Below are 26,876 nucleotides of genomic sequence, written 5' to 3'. Positions count from 1 at the left end.
GCGCTCATTTCACATTTAAAGTGTGACATAATCGTCTTGTCTCCGGAAAACACCACGAACTACGGAATGAATTACAATCAGGTTCTCTTCATTTTTTTTTTTTTTTTTTTTTTTTTTTTTACTAATTTGTACGATATAAGATTGGTGTTTTTAAATTGTGTGCGTTTCCTTAACGCTAATTGTTCTTTGCTGTTGCTGTATTCTTATTTGTTTATAATTGAATATATTTTAGGAGGGATGGGAGGGGGTGGGGGGTGGGGGGCGGCGTGACGGTCCACTCCAAGTGTGCCTCGGTGTGGTCCCGCACAGTGGGCATGCCATTCAAGATAACCCCGCCACTTGACGGGTTCAATGTAGAGTACAATTTTATTTTGAAAGTCTTGACAGGATAGCGGGGCCGTTGTTTGGTGAATTTGACGACATCCTAGAAAGTCGATCCCCTTCTCATTTGGTCAAATCTCCAAATACCATTCAGGTCAAACTTCGGTAAACTTTGAAGTGGCTGCCGAAACGTACAAACAAATATATTAAAAGGATATTGCCCTCGTTATAAACGTCCATTAAGAAAGCAGACTGCTATGGACCCAAGCGCCCCTCCTAAGCAATGGCCAGATGAGAAGTCTTCCATGGCCCAGGCGCCCCCGCCACCTTACCAGGACAATCTGTACCCGGGATACCCCCAGCCGGGACCGGGTTGTTACTCTCCCCATCCGCAGGTAAACGTTGTTTTTTTTAAATTGTTTTATTTTGTAATTTTTTTTACTCAATTTAATTTGATTGTATTTTGTATTTTATTTGTATTTATTTTTTTGTCAAACGGTGTTAATTTGTTCATACAACGTGTTCTTTTTCTATTTTGAAGGAAAAGTTAACAAATTGATGAACGCTGCTACTGGTAAAAAAAAATAAATAAAACAAAAATAGTTACTCCATATTTTCGTCGAACTTGCGCTGCAGCTCAAATAGACCTTAGAAAGATTTTGCGCTCTAAAAAGGCAAATCAAACGCTTTAATTACCGGCCCTATCTTGCCTTAAATCTACATTATTTTATTGTATTGACTGTTTCGGTTTTGAGTAAGGAAGTTCTTTGCCTCAGTGGGTAAAGTTGCACAAGACTGAAAAGATGAATACATCTTGACAGAAATACAGTCACCTGCGATGGAAAAACACGTCAACGACAATTGGCATCTGTGTGCTTCTTTGAATGCTGACTCTTGGAAATACAATGCAATATTCCTTGTGTCTTCTCTTGCAGGAGTCTGTTTATCCGCCAGCGTATGGCGGTGCCGCGTACGGGCAGCAGCAGTACACGGCGGATCAACAATACCCACTCCAGGCCGGCACGGTCACCATCCAGCCCACGGTGCTCGTGACCCGGGCCCCGCTGGAGACCCCCGTCAATGACTACATGTGCTACTCCATCTTCACCATGCTGTGCTGCTGCCTGCCCCTCGGAATCGCAGCCCTCATCTACTCAATTAATGTAAGTTGAAGTCATTAGCAGCCTTTTGTTAGTTAGTTCGCTGTCAGTGTTACATAAAAACTTCATGCAAGTTTAAAAATTTTGGTGAGAATCTGGTTTAGATGCAGGACTTTATTTTCACAGCCTATCCATTTGTATCATATCATCCAGTAAACCAGGGGGTTGCCATGGCAATACAGTACCCCCTCTTTTGTAGGATGGGGACTGAGCCCAGTTGTGAAAAGAGAAACTATGAGGAGTAATTAATTAACTAAAATGTTTAGAATTGCTTATGTTAATAATTTTAACTGGAAATATGGCAACAACTACAAGCCCAAAACACACTGTTATGTCAAACTAATCTTAAAACATTATCCTCACAAATAAATGGCTTATAGATTATTCACTGCTTTGCAACATGTAAAAATAGGGATTGTCAAACAATAGCGAGACCTGTTGTTGTCCATTTTGTGCTTTTTTAATAGGCAAAAAAAAAAAAACTCCACATGCAGCGAAGACGCTCCATAACCTCCGCTGCCAACCTAAGTTAAACTTAGCTCCTTCATAACTTTCTCAGGGCATTGAATCGATCACAACTGGACTGTTTTGGTTGTCCTAGAAGAGGTTTCGCTACTTCATCGGTTCATGCAAGGCTAGGTAGGACAGCACGAGCCTGGGTTTTTTTTTTTTTTTCAAACCATCCTACCATATTCCATCCAATCATATCATCTGTTCCAGGCCATGGGATAGGCTGGAGCATATGTCATCTGACTTTGCAGAGGTTCAGAGACATCTCCTTGACTTTATAAGCACAGCAAGTTGAATATTAAGTGAACAGATTAAAACTCTTATCAAAAGAAAAATTGCAATACACCTGGCACCGAACTCCAGCGTGTAACTGCTGCTGAGGTTAATGTTCCAAAGTTTTATCAATAATTAATAGGGTCAACTCGGCTCAATTTGTCTGTGGCCGTGTGTGTTCTTCAGCACGCAAAGGATTTTAAGGTTAGACACTGACACGGCTAGAAGGATAAAATTTAGAAAATGAGTCTGTACCCTTCAGGTTTGTCTGAGATACTTTCCCTGTTAAACATCACAGAGTTTATTGGCTCATGATTCTCGTAAGTGCTGGTGCCCCCCCCCCCCCCCCCCCCCTCGCTGCGTCTGTTCCCGGAAGCTCAGGCCAGACACTTCAAACTTTCAAACCTCAGGCCTCCAAAACGTTTTGTTTTAACCATTTCATGTGCATTTAGTATATATATTTCTTTTCTTTAATCCCTTTCTATTTTTTTTTATTTTATTTTATTTTATTTTTTGCCAGAATGAATTTACATTTTATTTTAAATTATTTATAAAACTAGTCGTAAACAACACATTAATTGCTTCCGGTTGCCATAATCAGTGGTTTAACCTATAATTACCTACTATAATGGTAAATTTGTTATAATTACTATAATTATAATTTTGTTATAATTTAGTTTGTTCTTCAGGTCACTCACTTGGGTTAAAAGGGTAATTGTAGACGAGTGAGTCATTACGATCGTATGAGGGAAGAATATGTCTTTAGGGTAAAATACTAGTTACCGGTACTTGCTTCCATTTGGTCAGCTTTAATAATTGAAGAATAAAAATTCCCTTTGCAGTTTTGTTTTCTTAAACTAATTAAGATGAATGTTCTAGTTCTCGTGGCACTTTAAGACCTTGTGCAGTGCTTGCATCATGTACTTTAAAAGTAAATGATTAGACAATGCTTATTTAAAGTGGTGATGTAACATTGATTTTTGTTTTGGAAGGTTTGACACATTTACTGACTTCTTTACGTATGTTTTGATCCTAACTTTATTAGGTTAAAATGAGCACTGAAGAATATTACCATTGGAACCTGATCTTTTGTCTGTGACATTTTCAAAGTACTTTATGCTAATTCAATCACCAAAATAGCTTTGAGAGAAAGAAAGCCAACTGTGTGTGTGACAAATTTGTCTGTGTAGGTAACTCACTGATTGGCCATTTGACTCATTCTAGAAGTTAATTGTTTAAATAAAGTGGCTGCAAATTGTTACCCTAAATTTATTGGGTAAACTCTATAGGTTGTTTTGTTTTTTTACAGTGTAGTTAGCTAATTTAGGCTCACTTTGATTCACTTGACAGTAGGAGTAAACCAAATATTCTCAATCATGCTGTGGCGGAGGCAGTTTGCTAGTATTATTTTATTCTTCTTTTTAAAACACGTTTTACGAGATTTGTAAAACTGAAATCTGCAGTGCAAATTGCATTCTTTTCACATTACTTTCCCAGCCACTTCCCATCCAAATTCCTGGAACATTGCTGCAACAGCTGCTCTGAAAAAGGTTTTTGGAAGCCAGAGCAAAAACATACTTGAGTGGATGTTGATTATGCATAAATATTTCCTCTTTTGGGAATTGACTCGGACAACATAAAACATATGTGATAAGAAAAACAAAATCCAAATTCTTCAAATTGCAAATTGGCAAATCTGAACAATTAAAAATCCTGGTGTATAAATAACATTTTGCATGCGAGGCTTATTACATTGACCCACCTTTCTACCAGCTTGGCAGATCTTGATATTGCAGAAGACAAAATATGTTTTTTTCACTTTTAAAAAGGTTTCTTAGGGCTTAATGACATGTCATTTTATGCCACATTTCTTGCCATGTTGTGATTGGTTTATTTTAGGGGCAGATCTGTCCCATGCAATCATCCCGCCCCACATACTGGTGGCTAAATGGCAAGCCTAGCTTTCGTTATAGTGACAATTAGCGCGCTGGAACTCAAGCGGTCTTGTCTTTTGCCTTGCTCGACAGCGGGTTTCCGTGGCAGCTGACTGCTTTCTTCTACAAGTAGAAGTAGAGCCAAGAGTGTGGAAAACCAGCGAGCACCCACGATTAAGAAAGCATTTGTGTGGCGTATGAACACATCTCATTAATTAATGTTTTTTCAGAAATAGCCAGATAACAAAAGATTAAGTTGGTTTTAACTTAACACTTGATGGGTAGGCAGGCCCTCAAGAGACCCAGCTATTTGTATACAAACTTTAATAAGTATTTTTTCTTTTCTTTAAGGATGGTTGTTTGACGATATGACTTTGATCAAATAAAAACAAAATTATGGTTCAATACATCAGTTTGTCACTTTTAAACACTATTTTAGCGCCATGGGATCTTTCTTTCAATTTGCTGGACTCTTGTTTTGATGCCAAAGTTTTATGAAATTGATTAATGTAGATAATCGTCATAGATGGGGCATTATATTGATATCATGTTTTTATTCTCTATTATAAATTATTAGATTATCATTATCTCTGGTAGGTATCCGAACAGGTTTCATATTTCATATTAATAATTTTTTTTGTGTTTGTGTGTGTAGTCAGTCTGCTTTTGATTGTGAGATGAAAACAGCTATTGACTATCATTCCTACCGATCATTTGTTTTGAATTCTGTTTCATAAATTTCTGACCAGAAAATGGCAGAAGCAATTGTCGTATTAATCGTGGAGGTTTCAGCCAATGCAGCCCTATGGGGGCACAAGGCAGTACAAACTGTACGCCGATCCCAAGCCCGGATAAATGCAGCGGGTTGCGTCAGGAAGGGCATCCGGCTTAAAACTTTGCCAAACAAATATGAGCGTTCATCCAAAGAATTCCAGACCGGATCAGTCGTGGCCCGGGTCAACAACATCCGCCACCGTCAAACTGCAGGGTGCCGGTGGATATTCAGCTACTGTGGGTCGAAGTCAAAGAAGAAGAAGAGGTGGAAAGAGAGTTCTGCGGCAGAAAGAGAAGAGGAAAGCACAGAGCTTAGAACTGAATGTGTGGACTATGACAGGAAATTCTCGGGAGTTGGTTGACATGATGATTAGGAGAAAGGTTGATCTATTGTGTGTCCAGGAGACCAGGTGGAAAGCCAGTGAGGCTAGAAGTTTAGGGGCAGGGTTTAAATTATTTTACCATGGTGTAGATGGGAAGAGAAATGGAGTCGGGGTTATTTTAAAAGAAGAGTTGGCTAAGAATGTCTTGGAGATGAAAAGAGTATCAGATCAAGTGATGAGGCTGAAACTTGAAATTGAGGGTTTTATGTATAATGTAATTAGGGACTACGCCCCATAGGTAGGATGTGACCAAGAGGTAAAATAGAAATTATGGAAGGAGCTAGACGAAGTAGTTCTGAGCATCCCAGACAGAGAGAGAGTCGTGATTGATGCAGATTGTAATGGACATGTTGGTGAAGGAAACAGGGGTGATGAAGAAGTGATGGGTAAGTACAGCATCCAGGAAAGGAACTAAGAGGGACAGATGATGGTAGACTATGCAAAAAGGATGCAAATAGCTGCAGCGAACACTTTCTTCCGGAAGAGGCAGGAATATAGGGTGACCTACAAGAGAGGAGGTAGAAGCACACAAGTGGATTGCATCTTGCACAGACGATGGAATCTGAAGGAGGTTACCGACTGTAAGGTAGTGGTAGGGGAGAGTGTGGCTAGACAGCATAGGGTGGTGGTGTGTAAGATGAATCTGGTGGTGGGGAGGAAGATTAAGAAGACAAAGGCAGAGCAGAGAACCATGTGGTGGAAGCTGAGACAGGACAAGTGTTGTGCAGCCTTACGGGAAGAGGTGAGACAGGCTCTTGGTGGACAAGAGGAGCTTCCAGAAGACTGGACCACTACAGCCAAGGTGATCAGAGAGCCAGGCAGGAGAGTACTTGGTGTATCTTCTGGCAGGAAAGGAGAGAAGTAGACTTGGTGGTGGAACCTCACAGTACAGGAAATCATACAAGGAAAGAGGTTAGCTAAGAAGAAGTGGGACACTGAGAGGACCGAGGAGAGGCGACAGCAATACATTGAGATGCGACATAGGGAAAAGGTAGAGGTGGCAAAGGCCAAACAAGAGGCATATAATGACATGTATGCCAGGTTGGACACTAAAGAAGGATAAAAGGATCTATACAGGCTGGCCAGACAGAGGGATAAAGATGGGAAAGATGTGCAACAGGTTAGGGTGATTAAGGATAGAGATGGAAATGTGTTGACTGGTGCCAGTAGTGTGCTGGATAGATGGAAAGAATACTTCAGTTGATGAATGAGGGAAATGAGAGAGAAGGGAGAGTATAAGAGGCAAGTGTGGTGGACCAGGAGGTGGCAATGATTAGTAAGGGGGGAACTTAGAAAGGCATTAAAGAGGATGAAAAATGGAAAGGCAGTTGGTCCTGCTGACGTTCCTGTGGAGGTATGGAAGCATCTAGCGTGGCTTTGGAGTTTTTGACGAGCTTGTTGAATAGAATTCTAGCGTGTGAGAAGATGCCTGAGGAATGGAAGAAAAGTTTGCTGGTGCCCATTAAGAACAAGGGTGATGTGCGGAGATGTGGGAACTATAGAGGAATAAAGTTGATGAGCCACACAATGAAGTTATGGGAAAGAGTAGTGGAGGCTAGACTCAGGACAGAAGTGAGTATTTGCAAGCAACATTATGGTTTCATGCCTAGAAAGAGTACCACAGATGCATTATTTGCCTTGAGCATGTTGATGGTAAAGTACAGAGAAGGTCAGAAGGAGCTACATTGTGTCTTTGTAGATCTAGAGAAAGGCTATGACAGAGTACCCAGAGAGGAACTGTGGTACTCCATCCGGAAGTCTGGAGTGGCAGAGAAGTATGTTAGAATAATACAGGATATGTACGTGGGCAACCGAACAGCGGTGAGGTGTGCTGTAGGTGTGACAGACGAATTTAAGGTGGAGGTGGGACTGCATCAGGGATCAGCCCTGAGCCCCTTCCCGTTTGCAGTGGTGATGGATAGGCTGACAGATGAGGTTAGACTGGAATCCCCGTGGACCATAATGTTTGCAGATGACATTGTGATCTGCAGTGAAAGCAGGGAGCAGGTGGAGGAAGAGTCAGAATGATGGAGTCATGCACTGGAAAGCAGAGGAATGAAGATTAGCCGAAGTAAGACAGAATATATGTGCATGAATGAGAGGGGTGGTGGGGGAAGAGTGAGGCTACAGGGAGAAGAGATAGCAAGGTTGGAGGACTTTAAATACTTGGGTTCAACCGTCCAGAGCAATGGTGAGTGTGGTCAGGAAGTGAAGAAACGGGTCCAAGCAGGTTGGAACAGGTGGAGGAAGGTGTCAGGTGTGCTATGTGACAGAAGAGTCTCTGCTAGGATGAAGGGCAAAGTTTACAAAACAGTGGTGAGGCCAGCCATGATGTACGGATTAGAGACAGTGGCACTGAAGAGACAACATGAAGCAGAGCTGGAGGTGGTGGAAATGAAGATGTTGAGGTTGGCTCTCGGAGTGACCAGGTTGGATAGGATCAGAAATGAACTCATCAGAGGGACAGCCAAGGTTCGATGTTTTGGAGACAAAGTTAGAGAGAGCAGACTTCGATGGTTTGGACACATCCAGAGGATAAACAGTGAGTATATTGGTAGAAGGATGATGAGGATGGAGCTGCCAGGCAAGAGAGCTCGAGGAAGACCAAAGAGAAGGTTGATGGATGTCGTGAGGGAAGACATGAGGGCAGTTGGTGTTCGAGAGGAGGATGCAGGAGATAGGCTTACATGGAAAAGGATGACGCGCTGTGGCGAAAGGGACAAGCCGAAAGGAAAAGAAGAAGATGATCGTGGAGGTTTTAGCCAATGCATTCAATGGCTGCTTACTGCTGCACCTCCAAAGCCCTCCATAATCCAGTGCTGTAAAAATGAGACTATTGTGGATTGCTAAAGGTGTGAAAGACAACACTTTTATTTGTTGTGGTAATCCTTCGCTCATGTGAATTGATTGTCATGGAAACTTGAGTGGGACTTAATTTGTGAAGAGTCACTCACATTTTACTCATTGCTTAACATCTGTCAATAAAACACTTTTAGATGTTTAGAATCAACAACTGTTGATTTGAAAGTGCACACTTTAAATAACTTTCCTTTAAAGCAAGTCTACCCTTGCCAAAAAAAAGGAGGGAAATCACTTCGGACGCACTGTCTGAATAAATTGTCACCTCTTTATTTCACAGTACTTTACAAGAGAAGTCCCCATGGTGTTAATAGTGTCCTAAAGTGCATTCAGTGCATTCTTGGAGATGCACCAAGCAGAATTTCCTATGCGTATTCTAAGAAACGAATTGAAAAAAACAGTGATACATGTTGTAAAGGCATTCAATTGTAAAACGCACTGTTGTTTGTTGTTTTCACAAACCCGCTACTGATGGGTACACTATCTTCTATATATACGTCTATACATATATCCAGACATTTTCTTCTTGTGGTGGTGGTCTTCATTGTGGGTGAAAGGTAGCAGCTGTTGCTGGTCTGAGGGTGGGAGCTAGACTTCTTTTAGCACTTGTTTTAACAGGCACATGGCATCAGATGTGTCTTGTTAATTTCCTCACTGCAAATTCTACTGTGTTGGTTTTCCAGAAATTTCTGTCTGCCAAAAATGTTCAATATAACAACCTAAACTTTGCAGATGTGCTGGTAGATCACATTGAAGGGGAAAACGTGTAGTTCGAAGATTGGATTTGAAATATATCTTTTGTAGTACCAGTGCTGCAACTTTTCCAGCACACCTCGTAATTGGCCTTGCGTGCGACTATGTGTCACAGTTGCATAATGTGGGCAATCAGGCGACAGGTGGTAAATGAAATTTGCAGTGGGGCTTGTTGGATGATAACCTAACGTACAAGGGTGTGTACATACTGTAACAATGATACCATTGTGTACTGACTGTAACTATAAAAGACTGCAATTTTCCATGATGCAAGCACACTCATGGATGATGAACAATGCTGTCAAATATTTATCCGTGAAGGATCCAGTTAATACAGATTTAGGGCGTTGTATAATTTTGCACAAGAAACATTTGCTGTATGTGCAACATTTAATTATAATAACAAGGTCCATGAAGACATTGATTGACAGAGTCTGGTGTTGATGAACTTGACTGGCCTGTACAGAGTCCTGACCTAAAACCCAATAGAACATCTTTGGGATGAATTAGTAACTTTCCAGAAGTGTTGAAGCTGTTATAGCTGCAAAGGATGGACCGACGTCATATTGAGTCTGATGGATTAGGAATGGGATGTCACTTAAATTCATATGTGAGTCATAGTAGGTGAGCAAATATCGAACGAGATCGCATATTCTGAGGGTACCCTGTGGGGAACTGCATGATATGATGGATCATATATCAGGTCTCAGTGGGATCATTGTGTACAGGCTGATTCTATAAATAGAATGACTGGTGGTCACTGCAACTAATTAGTGTGTCACAACACCGTCTTTGAAAGAACTGTCAACACAATTAATGTATGTAGTCTAAAGTTGAAACACTATGCAAAACCACCCCATTTCAAGGCTGATTCCAAGTCAGTTGACTCATTTTGAATTTGGACCAAATTCAAGTTGTGCAGTGTTATGAGGACAACTTGCAACGATTAGTTGAATTTGTTGTTGTTAGTTGTCATTTGTTGTCAAAATTTGTAGCGTGGCAGGAATTTGGTCTGCAACAGTGTTCTCGTACAGTTGAAACAGATTTATGATTAGTTTTTCCAAACTCTGAGACTTCTTTCATCAATGTGTCTTTGCAAAGTGGACAAAAAAACCTGCTAAAATGATGTTATAAAGGGTGTTGTCCAACGGGGATTTACACAGTATAACTAGATGCAGTCTTTTCCAAGTCCATAAACATTCATTGTAGGCCTATGTGCACAACCTACTGCTGTTTATATCAAATTCATTTCCTTTACCGCTTTTTCTCACTAGAGTCGCTGGTGTAATGGAGCCTATCCCAGCTGACTTTGGAAAAGAGGCAGAATACACCCTGGGCTGGTTGCTAGCCAATCACAGGACATATATAAACACACAACCATTCACACTCACATTCATACCTACGGGCATTTTAGAGTTGTCAATTAACTTTAAGCATGTTTTTGCAATGTAGAAGGAAACCGGAGTACAAGTACAAAGCTCATGCAAGCTAACTATAAAGATCTATTCCATAATAACGTAAAAAACCTCTTTGGGTGAATTAAGAAGGATTTGGTGTACTCTTCTACTCTTGTCTACTCTGAATGAATTTACTAAGATAGTTATTCTGCCTAAAATTTTATATTTACTCCAACCAGTTCTAGTTTTTCTTCCCAAGTCATTCTTTAAGGAACTTGATTGACAAATTAGTATACAGTTCTCAAGAAACAAAAAGAATGTTACAGCTGGCCCTACCTAACTTCTTACATTCGTATCCATCCATCCATTTTCTATACCACTTATCCTCACTAAAGTAACGGGTACCTATCCCAGCTGACGTTGGTCAAGAGGCGGGGTACACCCCAAAATTTTCGCCAACCAATCCCACTTATAGATAAACAATCATTCACACTCACATTTACATCTGTGGACAATTCAGAGCCTTCAATGAACCTAAATTGCCTGTTTTTGGAACGTGGGAGAAAGCTGAAGTACCCACAGAAAACCCACTCAAGCACAGGAAAATATGCAAACGCCACATACGAAGGCCAGATTCAAACCCCCAACCTCAGAACTTTAAGGCGAATGTGCTAACCACTCGACGGCCGTGCAACCCCCTTACACATATTTTGGTTGTTTGGTCCAAAACCTTTTAATGGAAGTGGCCCAAACTGGGCTCTTACGGAACAACATTCTTGCCTTAAAAACTGTGTGCTCTTTTACTATTGGCAGTAGCTTATACCAATAATCCTGTTGTGATTAAATCTTAATAGAAACAGTTTTTCATATCAGGGCTAGAAAAGAAAAAAAAAAGTGTTGTGGCTCACTCAACTGACTTCTGTGCAGATTAGGTGGCGTCAGTTCCCACTCATGAAGTTGTGAATTTGAAAAGTAGTCTGTCTCTACGTGCTCAGTATTTGACTGGTGATCCATCTAGGTTGTATTCTGTTTCTACTCAAAGTCACATGGGCGAGACTCCATCTCCCCACAAATGGACGGTGTTGTTGCATGTACAGTATATAACTGGTACAGTAAGTGCCTCTAAGTTCCAGCCAAGCATTTTCTATATGCTTGGCTGGAACTCAGCTCTGTAAGCTGAGTTTGGCCAAGAAACGTTGTATACCGTCATTTCTCGTGTATAATGCGCTCCCCCCCCAAAAAAAAAAAATTGTCAAAAATCAATAGTGCGCATTGCACATACTGTAGGTATAGGGGAAAATGGACAAAAAAAAAAATCACATTTTATACATTTATGCAGCCACCTAGAGGTTATGAGAAAGGTGTACACTTTCATTTGTTTAATGATAATGCTTTTCTGAAATGCTTGGCAGTTTAATTTGAATCCCATTAAAATAAGATTAAATGTGTTTCGCCTGGCCCTTCATATGTTTTCTTTAAAGAATTGTTTCCATCTTACAAATTCTGCCTGGGTTATCAAACATATGAGCACAACTGTGTGTTTTCTCATTTACTAAATAAAAGCAGGGCTGTGAATTTCAAAATAAGACCAAGTAAATAAAAAGCAAGTATTACATGTTCAAATAAAGTGCTTAACTTCAGAATAATTCTTTAAAACTAACAAAATACAAATCATACTTCTTGTATTGATATGGGTAGAAGCAAAATCATGCATTGTAAAAATGCATTGTACCTAATTAGAAGGGTTTTCACAATTTTGGTCAACTTTGGGGGTGCGTATTATACATGGGTGCGCATTATACACGAGAAATTGCGGTAAACTTTACTGAGCGTCACCCAATAGTAGTGCTCCCTTTAAGTTTTTTTTTAGCACATGCGTACATCACATGTAATTGAGAGAAGCATATTACTTTGTTATTGGCATTGTATTAGCATTTAAAAAAAAAAAAAAAAAAAAAAAAAAAAGAGTCTTACTGATCAATTTAGACACCACATTAAGTGGAACACCAACAACTACAATGTACAATGTGAATAGTCAAGTAGTGCCTCTCTATTAGTTCCTGTAGCGTCAGCACAAAACCATACAATGTACGGTAAGAGGAAACATTTGAGATTGCAGAGGGAATGGACTTTCAGGAACAGAGGAGGGATTCAAGTGGAGAACATTGAACTGCATCTGCATCTTTGCTAGCTGTACTACCAGATGGCTGAAGGAGAAAGAACCCAGATAGTTCCAAGAGTAAAAGAGAGAGAAAAAACAGAAGAATAGAAGAGTGCTGGGGTGATATGGGTCTTGCTGCTGGAATGTAGCTGCCCTCCTTGACATTCTCAAATTGGTATTTCTACCACAATGGCCAAGAGAGCCAATGCTCCAGCAAGGGTATTGTTACCCAATGAAGAAAGCTCCCTGGCAAGATTCAACTATTATCACAAATAAAAGAGTGCCATATCTGTGGTTATTTGTCCGATGACATCGTGAGGAGAAGCAGTTTATACGATGAGCCGCATGCACTCTAACAAGAACGAGGCAGCGGACAAAGAAAAGCCTTTCGTCAGGCCACACGCACAAGAACAAAAGAGATGGCTCTCTGTCAAACTCACACTGCTGGTGCAAGACAAGTCTTGTCAATAAAACATGAAAAACAAGCCTAAACTCAATAACACATTTTCTGTAAATTTGCTAATAACATCAAAAACAAAACATTATCACAACAAACTATTGCGTTTTCGTGCTTGGCAGTGGTGATAATAACCAGCTCTATTAATTATTGCGTAATGAAGTTTGTGTACTGTTATCTTCTAATAACGAGTCTCCAAATACAAACCCAATTCCTATTCTGAGTACAAATCCTTTTCAACCTATATTCAATTGAATACATTACAAAGACGGCGGCACGGCGGATGACTGGTTAGCACATCTGCCTCACAGTTCTGAGGACCGGGCTTCAAATCCCGGCCCCGCCTGTGTTTGTTTGCATGTTCTCCACGTGCCTGTGTGGTTTTTCTCCGGATACTCCGGTTTCCCCCCCACATTCCAAAAACATGCGCGGTAGGTTGATTGAAGACTCTAAATTGCCCGTAGGTGTGAATGTGAGTGCAAATGGTTGTTTGTTTATATGTGCCTTGCAATTGGCTGGCGACCAGTTCAGGGTGTACCCTGCTTCTCGCCCGAAGATAGCTAGGATAGGCTCCAGCACGCCCGCGACCCTAGTGAGGATAAGCGGTTCAGAAAGTGGATGGATGGACATTACAAAGACAAGATATTTAATGTACAAACTGATCAACTTTATTGTTTGTTTTTGGGTAAATATTCACTCATTTTGAATTTGATGGGGCATGGGCATGTTTATGACTGTTACATCAACTTGCCTTTCAATAATCCTCAAAAAGTGTTTTGGAACAGAGGACACTAATTGTTAAAGCTTTTTAGTTGGAATTCTTTCCCAGTCTTGCTTGATGTACAACTTGAGTTGCTCAATTGTCCAAAACCACGCTGTTGTAACACACGCGCAATGTGACTTGGAATTTCTTGCTGAAATAAGCAAGGACGTCCCTGAAAAAGACTTTGCCTGGATGGCAGCATAAGTTGCTCCAAAACCTGTATGTACCTTTCATCGTGAATGGTGCCTTCACAGATGCGCAAGTAGGTATGATGCTGGCTTTTGAACTTTGCGCCGATAACAATCCGGAGGGTCCTTTTCCTCTTTGGCCTGGAGAACACAACATCCATGATTTCCCAAAACCATTTGAAATGTGGACTCCTCAGACCACAGCACACTTTTCCACTTTGCATCAGTCCATCTCAGATGAGCTTGGGCCGAGATAAACCGGCGGCGTTTCTGTGGATGTATGTCTTTTGTTTAGCATGGTAAAGTTTTAACTTGCCTTTGTAGCTGTAGCGATGTACTGTGTTAACTGACAATTGTTTTCTCAAGTGTTCCTGAGCCCACATGGCAATATCCGTCACACAATGATGGAGGTTTTTAATGCAGTGTCGCCTGAGGAATCGAAGGTCACGGGCATTCTGTTGCTTTTCGGCTTTGCCGCCGACATGCATTAACGCCTACATTTCTTTTGATGACGTTATGGACCGTAGATGATGAAATCCCTCAATTTCTTCCAATGGAACGCTGAGAAATGTTGTTCTATTGTGTTGATCTATTTCCTCACACATTTGTTCACAAGCTGGTCAACCTCGCCCCGGTCTTGCTTGTGAACAACTAAGCCTTTCGGGGCTGCTCCTTTTATAGCCAATCATGACATTCACCTGTTCACCTGTGGAATGTTCCAAACAGGTGTTTTGTTTTAGATACCTCAACTTTCCCAGTCTTTTGTTGCTCCTGTTTCAACGTTTTTGGAATGTGTTGTAGGCATCAAATTTAACATGTGAGAATATTTGCAAAAACACAAGAATTTTCATCACTTTGAACATCAAATATCTTGTCTTTGTAGTTTGTAGTGTAGTCAATTGAATATAGGTCGAAAGGATTTATCTTATACACAACGTCCCAACTGGGGGTTTGTAGCCATAGCCATCAAAAAAGGCTAAAATCTTCATGCACACACAACAACAATGCAGAAACTGTTAGGAATGAAAATGAAAAGACAATTTATCTGGGCTTAACGTTGTGGCTGGCATCTACCAATAGATGAGTGTATGTTAAGCATGCAGTCAATTTAACAGTCATTTGAGAGTGGCGCAATAATTCTTTTAGCTTTCAGTAGGAAGGATTTTGACATTGATAAGGGTTAATGTGAGTCATGCTAAGGACATTTTAGAGCGCTGAAATTTTGAATACAGCATCCTCTTGATCATCCGTACAAGCGGGGTCCTGTGACCGTGTCATCAAGCAGTTCTTTGTTACCCAAATCATCAGCTTGCTCTCATAGTTTTAGCATTTAAGGACCACGGACAATAGGGACCACTGTTTGTATTTTTAGCTTCATGGCTGAAGACATGATCAGTATTTCCTCTCCTCATGAAGACTCCCCAGTTGCCACCAAGGTATTATTCATCATCAAGTGGAATATTCTAAATAATGCACACCGATCTAAACTAGGTTATAGGTCCATGTGGTTTTAAGGACACTGAGAATGATACGCCAATATTTTCAAAAGAATCTTCTCAAATTAATGTGAAATGAGAAAGTTTCCTAACAGAAAATCAAAGTGGGATTCACGCGAAATGTTTAAACTTGAACAACTATTATAATGATGACTATATACACGCTCGTAATTTTAACCACTTGCATCATCTCAATTTTCCCCATGGAAATGAACGGAAACGCCATTAATCCGATCCACCCCCCACCCCGAAGAAATAACAGTTTTTTAAAATATAAATATAATAACGTAATAAAAAAGAATGCAAATAATGTTTTAAATTGTACAGAAAAACTGTTTTCATGACGTGTAGGGATTTCAGAATATTCACAATATCGCGAAATTAAAAGCGACTCAATATCGTCATGGTCTTGTCTCGGTATTAAACAATTAGCCGTCAATTTTAGTTTTTATTAAACTAAAGTTTTTATTAAACTAAAATTGAGTTTTGGTCCGGATATAAGAAGCCACGCCGCTTAGCCAGGCTGCTAGTATGCGTCACTTCCTCATTTGAGTGTAAATGCACCTGATTGGACGCATAACCCATGTGACTATGTGGGTACGTCACAAGAAATACACTGATTGACTGACTGGCCCACGTGACCGAAAGGTTGCGTTGGAAGGGATGCAGATTGCAGAAGCATTGCAACTTGCCGCCTTGTTGAAGAGATGTTCCTGCGAAGCATATTCCACATTAGTATCACTTTTAAGTTGTGTGCTAGTGAGTGTTTATCTCAAGTTGAAAGTCGTGGGTGAATGAACACCACACAGAGAGAGAATAACGATTCTGAATCCCATAAAATATATCCGCCCCATACACAATCCATCCCATGAGTTCCAAAAAATAAAATAAGTAGGCCTACCATGTACAAATAAAACACCCAACATCAACATAAAAATAAATCATCTTAAATACTTCCCGCTCTTCAACTGTAATTCAGTTCAGGGTGTACCCCGCCTCTCGCCCGGAGATAGCTGGGATAGGCTACAGCACGCCCGCGACCCTAGTGACGATAAGCGGAACGGAAGATGAATGAATGAAAAAAGCTGGAATTCTAATCTTTTTCTCACGTTCATCTTTTGATCTGAAACCCAAATGTCGTCTGTATACAACAAAAACAAAGGAATTGACCTTGCCGTTCCAATCCTTTTGGAGGGGACTGTATATTTAGTAGATTGTGCAGGCTTCTGCTGTGTCATAATGAATGTCCCCTTGAGATGTCTTACAGCTACTCCTACTCCCTTACTCCCAGGAAAACTGGATTAATGTAATTGCCTCTTGTGGCTGGAACAGCTGTGCTGACTGGACTTCTTGGGTGTCATTTCTTCAAAGGCCTATTTTAAGAATTGTACTTTCAATATGTTGTTTCTTCTTCACCCTACTACAAAGCGATTGAAAAGTAACTCCCAATTTTAAAATACTTATAATTGATTCATATGTTGTAATAGTTTTCTCTTTTTTTTTCGTGTATGTTCCATGATTAAAGGAGCAAGTCTATTCTACCAAACCAACGACTTTGGAAGAACTTGAAGGGCGAATACGAGAAGTTATGTCTTCCATCCCACAAGAGTTCCTTGTGAAATCAGTTAATGCGGTTCCCAGGCGGCTTGAGAAACTGGTGGCTAATGCTGGCGCCCATATTGAATTTTAAAAAACTCAATGGAATACACTTTCTTCTCATGTTCATTTCTTGTAAGAATTATAGTTCAGAAATAAATTACAAATACTTAAAAATAGGGAGTTACTTTTCAAACACCCGGTAGAATATTTCATAGACATGTTTATATAAAAAAAAAATAATAATAATAAAAATAAAAAAATGGATGTGGAACTTTTGTAACGTTTGTTGTTGTTCCGCAGAGGATAAATAGGTTTGCTGTTAGCACAGTCGTCAAGCCACTACCCAGAGCATCGTCCTACAATAAATCCCAGATGTGGGCATTCAACTTGGATTCCCCTTTTAGAAGGCATCTGTAGCACAAATCGGTCCGTTTATCATCCGTGAGCTGCAGCCAACTTACTCTATGTTGATACAATGTTTCTATGGAGCAGCCAACCTCTGTTGTTGCATCTATATGTGGGTGTGTTTACCTTAGAAACGCAATATACAGAGTATCTCTCCTCAAGGCTATAGAAACAGATAAAGATTATTGGTGAGGGGTGTTATGTTAGAAATGGATGATGAGTGTTGCAAAATGCAAAAATAGGATCGCATAACAAAACATTTCCTTCAACAGACGTCCTGACTATCTCGGTTGTGAGATTTCCTTGCCGTCTCTGTCACCAGCCATATTTAGTTCTGTAGGCCAGAATTTTCCCACACATCAAGTCAAACTCTCCCTTTCCCATCTTTACACACAAAATAATATAACAAATAACGTTATGTCCCCACTTGCTGTTTGTTGACAATAGATGGCAGCGAGAGAAAGTATTGAGAGTAAAGGCAAAATATCACATTTGTGGGAATGTCCGGATGTAGAGAAGATGTGATGGAAGCAGACCAAAGAGAAGCTACAACATATCCCAGTTGACTTAATGAGAGATGAGGTAGCGATAGAAAAGCATATACGCTCACATTCACACTTTAGACTCTTCATTCATATTATTTATTCAAGATATTCATTCACTCATAAATGGGCAGCTTGAGAGATAACAAATAGAAACCACTTCTACCTATCTTTTACAGCAAGCAAATATCACATTTGTTGTGGGTCTGATTTTTAGACTTAATGGATGTTATTATTATTATTTTTTTTTTTAAGGGGTCTTAAAATGGAAGTTTATTGTAACAACAGCATCACCATTTTCCACAAAAACGCTGCAAGCAGTCTGCTGTGAAAATGGATGACTTTCATGTTAAGCGCCCAATGACCAAAACAATAATGGCAGAACACGGCACTATTGATAGGTTTGTTCTTTTCAGACTTCTGCAGTAAAGTGTACATTAATACATCCCTCGGGGTTCAGTGATATAGAGAGACCATTCACTATAGAAATTCTTTTTTTTTTTTTTTTAATTGTTCTAACCCTATTACAAGTGTAAAACACATTTAAACTTATTAAAACACACATAAACTTGCTGAAAATTATTTGAAAACTATTCCTTAGCACCTTTTCTCTCTCTCATTTGCACAGTTTTCCAAATGAAAGGTGGTGCTTGCTCCGAGCTGTTTATTTGTCACTGCCAGTTTATGTTTACTTATACACAAAACAAAACAAGAATTAAACATGGGATATTTAAACACCAAATGTTCGCCCGAACCATATAATTTTGGCTAATGAAAGCCTACGATCTTAATGCATACTTATAATGCAAAACGCCATAGATGGGTTAAAGGAAATTAGCATAGATTACTATTATTAAGGTAATACTACTGTAAACCTTAAAAAAAACTGCTATTTTAACACGCACGGAGGAGCAACTCATAAACAGTGCCTACAATAATACTTACAGGGTGCATCTCAAGTCCCTTAAATGCAACCTTACTAGTTTCTCACTCCTCAAAACATTGAAAGCGACCCTAAAGTTGTTGCCACGCCGCCATTTTAAGGAGCATCTCAAGTGTCTTAAATGCCCATCGAGGAGTGAAATCGAGCATTGAGGAACTTCCACGAGCTCGCATAAATCGAGGTACATCTGATTCGTTCTTTGCGGAAGTCCCATGGATCCTCGATGGTGACGTTTGAAAATGGGCGTACAACAGCTGCATCGTGAACAGAGCAGAACTTCAAATTAAATAGCTAATCTTCTGTTTTCGTCATTCCTTGATTATTGAATATACATATTTTGCCTAGTATCTGTTGTATTTGGGGCTGTATTTAATACTAAAATGACAATTACACTGGCTCATAGTTACTATGCGCCTAACCAATCACATATTTCTCAGGTTTGTGTAGAAATTAGGCTGTCATTTTGCTTGATTCATTTGGACACATAACGAAAATAAAAACATTCGGTCGGTTGTACACTGCTTTTGGATTCACCTTCATACATAAGCAGCATATCAACACTTTACAAACAGTACATGTATTTACAAGTCACTCCAAAAATGCACTGTGCGCTGGCGGAGGACAGGACGGGTTTGACCAATCACGATTGCCTTTGCATTTGCAAAGTTGTAAAGAGTAACAGCGTTAATTATATTTGATTTACATGTAATCTCACCTAATATATGAAGCGGGCCTCTGTGGCGATAGTAATAATTTATCAGCGCATACGGTTCATTTGCGACACGTTAATGATGTGTCGTCATCTTTCATAGACGTCTCCATGAAATGACGTCATCGAGGAACGATCGTCTCATTTCCCCTAAACATTCCTACCTCCTCCTGCGTTAATGTCCTTGCTCCTCGATGGAATTTCCGGTGGGAGAAGCTAGCATGTAAACAGAAGAGCCAGGACCTCGGAAGTTCCAAATATAGAAATGAGATGCACCCACAGTCATATATTCCCTCTGCTCTATGGGAACAACAACTACAACTTGTATTACTGGCACTCATTTGGAGGCAAGGGACTAACTTTTTGCAAGACTCCTAATAAAGGCATATAGGAGTTGTGTGTAAACAAATTGAAACAAATGTATGTTGTTTTGTCTCAGCTTTTGTAATAGTGGGTCTGCTCTTTAACTAATGTAAGCTGATAATGTGCAGCAAAATTCTCTTCTGCTGGGTGGGACTGAGACAAACTGGCTTTTGTAACACACACACATTCTCGCCTTACTACTGCCTTGTTTTCTCATTTTCATCCTGTTGTCTGTTTTTTCTTTTTGCGTGCCATGATTGATCATTTAATTTTGTTGTACGCTAGCTGTATTTACAACAAACCTGCACGTAGGTGGACCATTATGCCGCTCTCCGAATCCCAATATGTCATTGCAGTGTCTGATTACAGTTCTGTCACTGATATGGACTAAAACAGAGGCTCATTCAAAACAAACTGTAATAAGTAATTATAAGTAATTAACCTCATCTTTTGGCGATTACGCACAACAATAGCCGAGAGAATACCGGCAAAATGCAACAACAAAGTTTGACGACACAAACAATTCATAGCTGCATCGGGACTCTGAAGCAAAGCGCGACAAAACGTTGAGTTCTCTTTCGGTTGTGCCTCAGCACGAGGTGCATTCAACTTTGGACTGCCAATAGAATAGTACATTTCAAACTCAGATGGAAAAATTACCCTCAATATTTTAAACAAACAAAGTAGAGTTTCTAACATGGGCCAACATCAGCCGTCTCTCAGGGCCCACCAGCCAGCAACAACTAGTAAGATTCCCTATGAGGGGGCTCCCTACTGCAACATGTGTTTGTAGTGTATTGCAGTGTTTTGTCATAGATATGGCCCAATGTCAGCCATGTCTGGGGGGGGGGGGGGGGGGGGGCACCCTTTTCAGCTTGGGGCCCGAGACAGTCGCTTGGTTTGGAAATACCCAGAAAAATCCATCTAGCTGGGTGTAAACGGTGAATCGAAGCCAATTTTGCCTTGGAGCCCATAGCCGATGCTTATGGGCTTAGTGTATAAAGTGATATTACTGTCAACCTCCCCTGCAATGCATATTGCAGTGTTTCCAGTTGTTTTCTCATGTCTGTGTTAACAGGGATTGTTTTGGCAGTGTAATTTGGACTTCAAATAAGTTAAGATAAGTTTTTTAAACAAGTTGTTGTAATGTAAACACACCCTTTTTTCCCCCCACATAGTACTAAAAATGAACGCTGAGAATGTTTTTTGCTCGAACCTTTGAAATTAAAAGTTGAACGTGATATTGAAAAGCCAGAGAAAAATAGCTACCTTTTAATTGACAGTGTTGTGTAACGTGTTAACGTAACTAAAGCATTGGCTCTGAGGACAGCGCCATAGTGTTTGGAACAATAGTTGTCAATGACTGAAAGTGAGCCAAGCAGCTGCTGGCAATCATGAGCAGCTTTACACAACCTTCTCACGGCACCAGCTAACCACACACACACACACATTCAACGCACCGCCAACACACTCATTGCCCACTCCCACCATCTCATTCTTGTTTCCCCACAAACCAAAACTCATAAATGTAATATAAGATCACTCAAAATACTGTATCGCTAAACATAAAAGGATGGATTGGAGAATAGTAACTTTTTGGTCAAACACAGTTGCCCATGCTTGTTTTTCTTCATGATTTCAAAGTGTAATGTGAGCCTTGTATTCCCCGGTGAGAGGGAATTTTAAGAGTTTTGTTCCTCCACCAGAGAGAAAGCCGCATCACTCAGCTGTGTGACGCACATAGTTGACTAAATAGGAGAGGGGACGGTCCAGTTAAAGAAAGGCCCATACATGTACTGTAGTTGCTTGGTGGGACCAACAGTTGATTTAGGCTGGCGCTAAGGCCGCAGGGGTGGTGTTGTTAAAGGCGCAGATCATGTTCTCCAAATGGACTGCAACATCCCCCACTAAACTTTGATACATTTATGTTCATTTGCTTTTTATCACCCTGCTTGGAATTTGCTTGCCATCGCTTAAGAGCATAGTTTTTCACTCATCACTATCAAAAGCAGAAGCAGCAAAAGTATTCACGCTGTGTATTTAAGTAGAAGTAGGCTACACAACTCCAAAGAAAAGAAAAGTACGTATTTCACTCCTTTGCCAAATCTCTTTCAGTAAGGTAACGTTTTTCTGTGTGGCTTCCTACCACTGATCACGAGATGTTACCAACCTACCTCCTCTTTTAGAGGCATAAATAAGTAAAAGAATTCCAGCCCAATTCACCTGCTAATGTTCTCTTATGGAAATGTGTTTTACAGCTTTCAAATGTGACACCAGATTTATTTTAGAGTAAACGCTCCCAGTCACGCTGAGCCACATTCTTTCTTATCAGCCTTCTATCATGTGCTTCAAACAACACGCCAGCCTACTCATGATGAAGCCTCCCCTGAAGCGGTTTGCGTTAGATAAAGCCTTGTACTTTAAATATTAAACAGACATTACAACTATCACCTGCTTATAATCAGTTTTGGCGTCAAGTCATAAGATCACATGACTGCTCGTATGTGAAAGTGACATCTGTGTCACGGTTGGGGTTGACGAAGGCGAGGAAGGCAATGCAAAAAAACGCAGAGGACCCAAGTGCAGGGAAGCAGGGAGGCAAGGCAGGAGTGCGGGAGTCTCCAAAACATTATATTTCATCTTCAAAAACGGGCAAACAAGAAACACGGATAAAGCAAAACTAAACGAAGGTCCACAACAGAAAACAACCAAAGTTGCAAAGAAACACTTAAATACCTGAAACTGGAAACAAACTGATTGGTGAGTAAGCGAGGGACAATGAAACATGACAATGACATACTGCAAAGACAATGAACCAACAAGAAGAGAAAGAAACCAGGGAACTAAATACAAACAGATTGACGGGATAACGAGGAACACCTGGACAAGACGAGTGGCTGGAGAGAGCTGATTGGGCGACACGAGGCAGAAGGTTGACGAGAACAGGTGGACACAACAACCAAATGAGCACAGGACCAACATAGAACAAAACGAAACACAACCCAAAACACAGACCATGACAATCCTGTTCCTGTTTTCTGTGAGAGCTGCATCATAACTAATACGGCTAAATGTATACACTGCGTGGGTCAAGTGACAATTCCGATTTGCCTAGATGTTAATTAGTATTAGTAGCATGCTGTTGTCAACTAGTGGAGTTCTTCCTCACGAATTATGTAATTTTCCTACGAGCAGTGTTGGGAAGCTTACTCTCAAAATATAGTCGGTCAGAGTTACAAGTTACCCTGTTGAAAATGTAACAGTGAGATAACATTTCAATTACTTTCTGAAAATAATATAACAGATTACTTTTGATCAGAGGTGGGTAGAGCAGCCAAAAATTGTACTCAAGTAAGAGTACTGTTACTTTAGAATAATATGACTCAAGTCAAAGTAAAAAGTATTCCTCCAAATAATTATTTGAGTAAGAGTAAGAGAGTCCTCAGCGAAACAACTACTCAAGTAACGAGTAACTCATGACTAACATCTGATTTATTTTTTAAATCAAAGCATGTAAGCCAAATAAAATAAAAAATAACTAAATAAGATATGAATGTGAAAATTCACATAGTGCTGAACAATATTACTTAATCTAAAACATAATAAAAAAAATCTTTGTAAAATAACATTGAGGCAAATCCAGCTCCACGGACAAGCAAAAGGATGTACTCCCTCTTAAAGCTGGCATGTGTCTGTGTTCAGAAGTAACAGATCACATTCAAACTCATGCTCAATGGGAGTCCGCACACACCTGCCGCCATTGAAATTTTTACGTGGGAAAAAACAACAGCATATGCATGGGGCGTTACAGAAACATTATTTTCTTTAACCACTAAAATGACTGAACGAAGAAGCTGTTTGCTGACCACACTTATTGATAGTGTGTGTGTGTGTGTGCGTGTGAGAGAGAGAGAGAGAGAGAGAGAGAGAGAGAGAACAGAACGTAACCCAGAAGATGCATGTTTTACAGTTACTTATGACCATAAAATAGGGCTAATGTTGCCCTTTGCACAGCCAAAACAACAATAAAAACATCTGCAACTTACCGCAAAGTGTTTTCTCAAGTTAGAAGTGGGCTGAAATATCCAAGTTTGGGCAGTGGCAAAACTATACTGCATGCTATTGTTTTTCGTAGTCTGTAATGTTAATGGGGCCGTATTTACTTCCTTCAACACGGTACCTCATGTTTGTGCATAAGCGCAATGTGACGTCCTGTTTTGTGCGCATTTGTGTGACGCCACGGACGCATTCTGTCCTTGGTAGAAGTCACATTTGTTTTTTGTAATGTGAACGACTACATAAAAGATTGGGTTTAACAGAAACTCTGAATTAGGCATCATGTCCTACAGTGTGAACGTAGCCTATGAACCTTACTTTTCGAAATCGTTAGACGGAGGAAGTGATATGAAAATGAGCTTTTGCGGGGATTTTTCAAATGTAACTTAAATTTGTAATCTTGGAAAATTCCAAAAGCAACTGTAATTTAGCTACACATTTTCTCCCAGTAATGTAATGGATTACAATTGCATACATTTTGTAATGTATGTTCTGTTACATGTAATTAGTTACTCCCCAACACTGCCTACTAGTATGCCAAAGTTGTCCTGCTAGTGAGCACAAAGACTGTACTAGTACAGTGACCTTAAAATGGATATGAAGAATATTGAATTAATGCTCAAATGTCATTCCATAAATACGAAAGGTGATGTGTATTTGATCCAGCCAATAACAAGTGGCACGAACTTCAATCCTGTTTGTCATTCAGAGGCAACTGTGTTAGGTCAAAGATTTTGTAGTATGTATGACGGACTATTTGTGACTTTTTTTTTTACTCTAGGCCCGAGAAGCCAACCACAGTGGGGATCAGCTGATGGCCGAGCGGAGCAGCCGCACTGCCAGAACACTTAACCACGTGGCCCTAGGACTCGGCATCGGCGGCGCTGTCCTCTTAATCGTCTATGTGGTGGTTGTGGTGTCCCTGGTGTCTCGCTAAACTTATTTCAAAAATGTCCTAGTATCCTATTTTCCATTTCCAAATACTACATCAGCTCACTATGGCCTTTGCGTTGAAGTCACCTGATTGTCTGTTAGTTAAAAGAGAAATGTCGGAGGATTTTATTTGTTTTGATTTGTTCGCAATATGACAAAATTAAAATTATCCAAATGTTGCTATTATATTTGAGCCGGTTGAAATGTGAACTCCCTTCCGATCAGCTTCCCTGGTGTTTTGGTACCGGTACATGTGTAAAAACAACCGATTTTTTTATTTTGTTTTCCCCCAACATAATCTTACAGAAGGTGTCAATAAACATAGCTTTCAAAATGAACTTCAAAGGTGGTAGAATGGACATGCATCACTGTTTTTCACATCTATCATATATATTTGAGCCGGTTGAAATGTGAACTCCCTTCCGATCAGCTTCCCTGGTGTTTGGTACCGGTACATGTGTAAAAACAACCGATTTTTTTATTTTGTTTTCCCCCAACATAATCTTACAGAAGGTGTCAATAAACATAGCTTTCAAAATGAACTTCAAAGGTGGTAGAATGGACATGCATCACTGTTTTTCACATCTATCATGGGCCAGTCGCCACAACAAGGATACATGAAAAAAGACTGAAGAGTAAAATCATCCTTTGCATGAAAAAGTGCTGTTTTTCCTCTGCTTCGAGAGGGAAAGAAATGATTCACAGTTCTGATAAAACTGCCCCTCAAGCAACATCCTTCCTCATATCGTCAATAGCTGCCATTGTTTTCGGCTACACAAGCCCCTTCGTTTCAGCCTCACAAAGTCAGCTTGAAGATGGCTGATAATTACCTCCTGTTTCCCTTGAGGGATGTTAATCAATGTAATATATATCCATCCATCCATTTTCTGAGCCGCTTGTGGGGTCGGTGGGCGACTGGTTAGAGCGTCTGCCTCACAGTTCTGAGGACCGGGGTTCAATCCCCGGCCCCGCCTGTGTGGAGTTTGCATGTTCTCCCCGTGCCTGCGTGGGTTTTCTCCGGGCACTCCGGTTTTTCCCCCCACATCCCAAAAAGATGCATGGAAGGTTAATTGAAGACTCTAAATTGCCCATAGGTGTGAATGTGAGTGCGAATGGTTGTTTATTTCTATGTGCCCTGCGATTAGCTGGCAACCAGTTCAGCATGTACCCTGCCTCCTGCCCGATGATAGGTGGGATAGGCTCCGGCACTCCCGTGACCCTAGTGAGGAGAAGCGGCTCAGAAAATGGATGGATGGATGTCACTCCCTTCCACTAAGTTTCATTGAAATCAGTTGAGTATTTTCTTCTGCACTTTGGCCTCGGTTGAGGTCTATGGTTTAAAAGGGATTGATTGCAAGTGGTCTTTCCATGTAAAATAACTGTCCAAGAGGACCCTCCCCCTTCCAAAGATTTATAGTATTATATCCTGCTTAGTGTTCTGCCTTTGATGCCTTAAAAACGGAGTACTGCATTGTTGCGCCACACGTACAGACGTCAGAAATCATATTCAGATTTTTTATTTTTTTTTTACTGTTGCTTCCTTCCACTTTGCTTTTGAATGTGTCTATGATGACTAACCCTCAGAAATGTATGCTTTTCTATCATGTCGTGAAAACTAATCACATAATTTGCAGGAGGAGAGATGTACCTGTATATGATGTCATACGCTCCTCCTCCAATTTTTGGTGTCACATTTTTTGGTGTGCAAGGCCAAATAGGAAAATGTACCACTGGTCACAAAATCAGCAGGTTGGTTGGTTATGAGGCGGTTGTTGTGAAATGGTCATTATCTGCTATGTATCCTTGCAGAGTGTCTATGTTCTTCTCTCATCCAAAGCTGACAAAGCCAGCCTATACTTTGTAACAAATTTCCTTATAAATAAAGTTCCACATATTT

The 26,876-nt window shown here is 40.3% G+C and overlaps 1 protein-coding gene across 1 annotated transcript; it reads left to right on the top strand.

Annotated features, from left to right (window-relative positions):
• The first annotated feature begins 359 nt into the window (after positions 1 to 359).
• On the top strand, positions 360 to 26,876 carry LOC133401207 (proline-rich transmembrane protein 1-like). Its single transcript, XM_061673902.1, has 3 exons — positions 360 to 716; positions 1,257 to 1,484; positions 24,828 to 26,876. The coding sequence occupies exons 1-3, from the start codon at positions 579 to 581 to the stop codon at positions 24,981 to 24,983; spliced, it is 522 nt and encodes a 173-aa protein (XP_061529886.1). The 5' UTR covers positions 360 to 578; the 3' UTR covers positions 24,984 to 26,876.

The sequence above is a fragment of the Phycodurus eques genome, chromosome 4 (genome assembly GCF_024500275.1).
Source record: "Phycodurus eques isolate BA_2022a chromosome 4, UOR_Pequ_1.1, whole genome shotgun sequence".
Taxonomy (NCBI): domain Eukaryota; kingdom Metazoa; phylum Chordata; class Actinopteri; order Syngnathiformes; family Syngnathidae; genus Phycodurus; species Phycodurus eques.
The sequence above is the reverse complement of the archived record's forward strand: the minus strand, read 5'-3'. Positions and strand labels throughout refer to the sequence as shown.

Coding starts and splice junctions, on each gene's coding strand:
- LOC133401207 (XM_061673902.1), top strand. CDS start 579: ATGGACCCAAGCGCCCCTCCTAAGCAATGGCCAGATGAGAAGTCTTCC. Junction 717..1,256: donor GTTACTCTCCCCATCCGCAG/GTAAACGTTGTT, acceptor CTTCTCTTGCAG/GAGTCTGTTTATCCGCCAGC. Junction 1,485..24,827: donor CCCTCATCTACTCAATTAAT/GTAAGTTGAAGT, acceptor TTTTTACTCTAG/GCCCGAGAAGCCAACCACAG.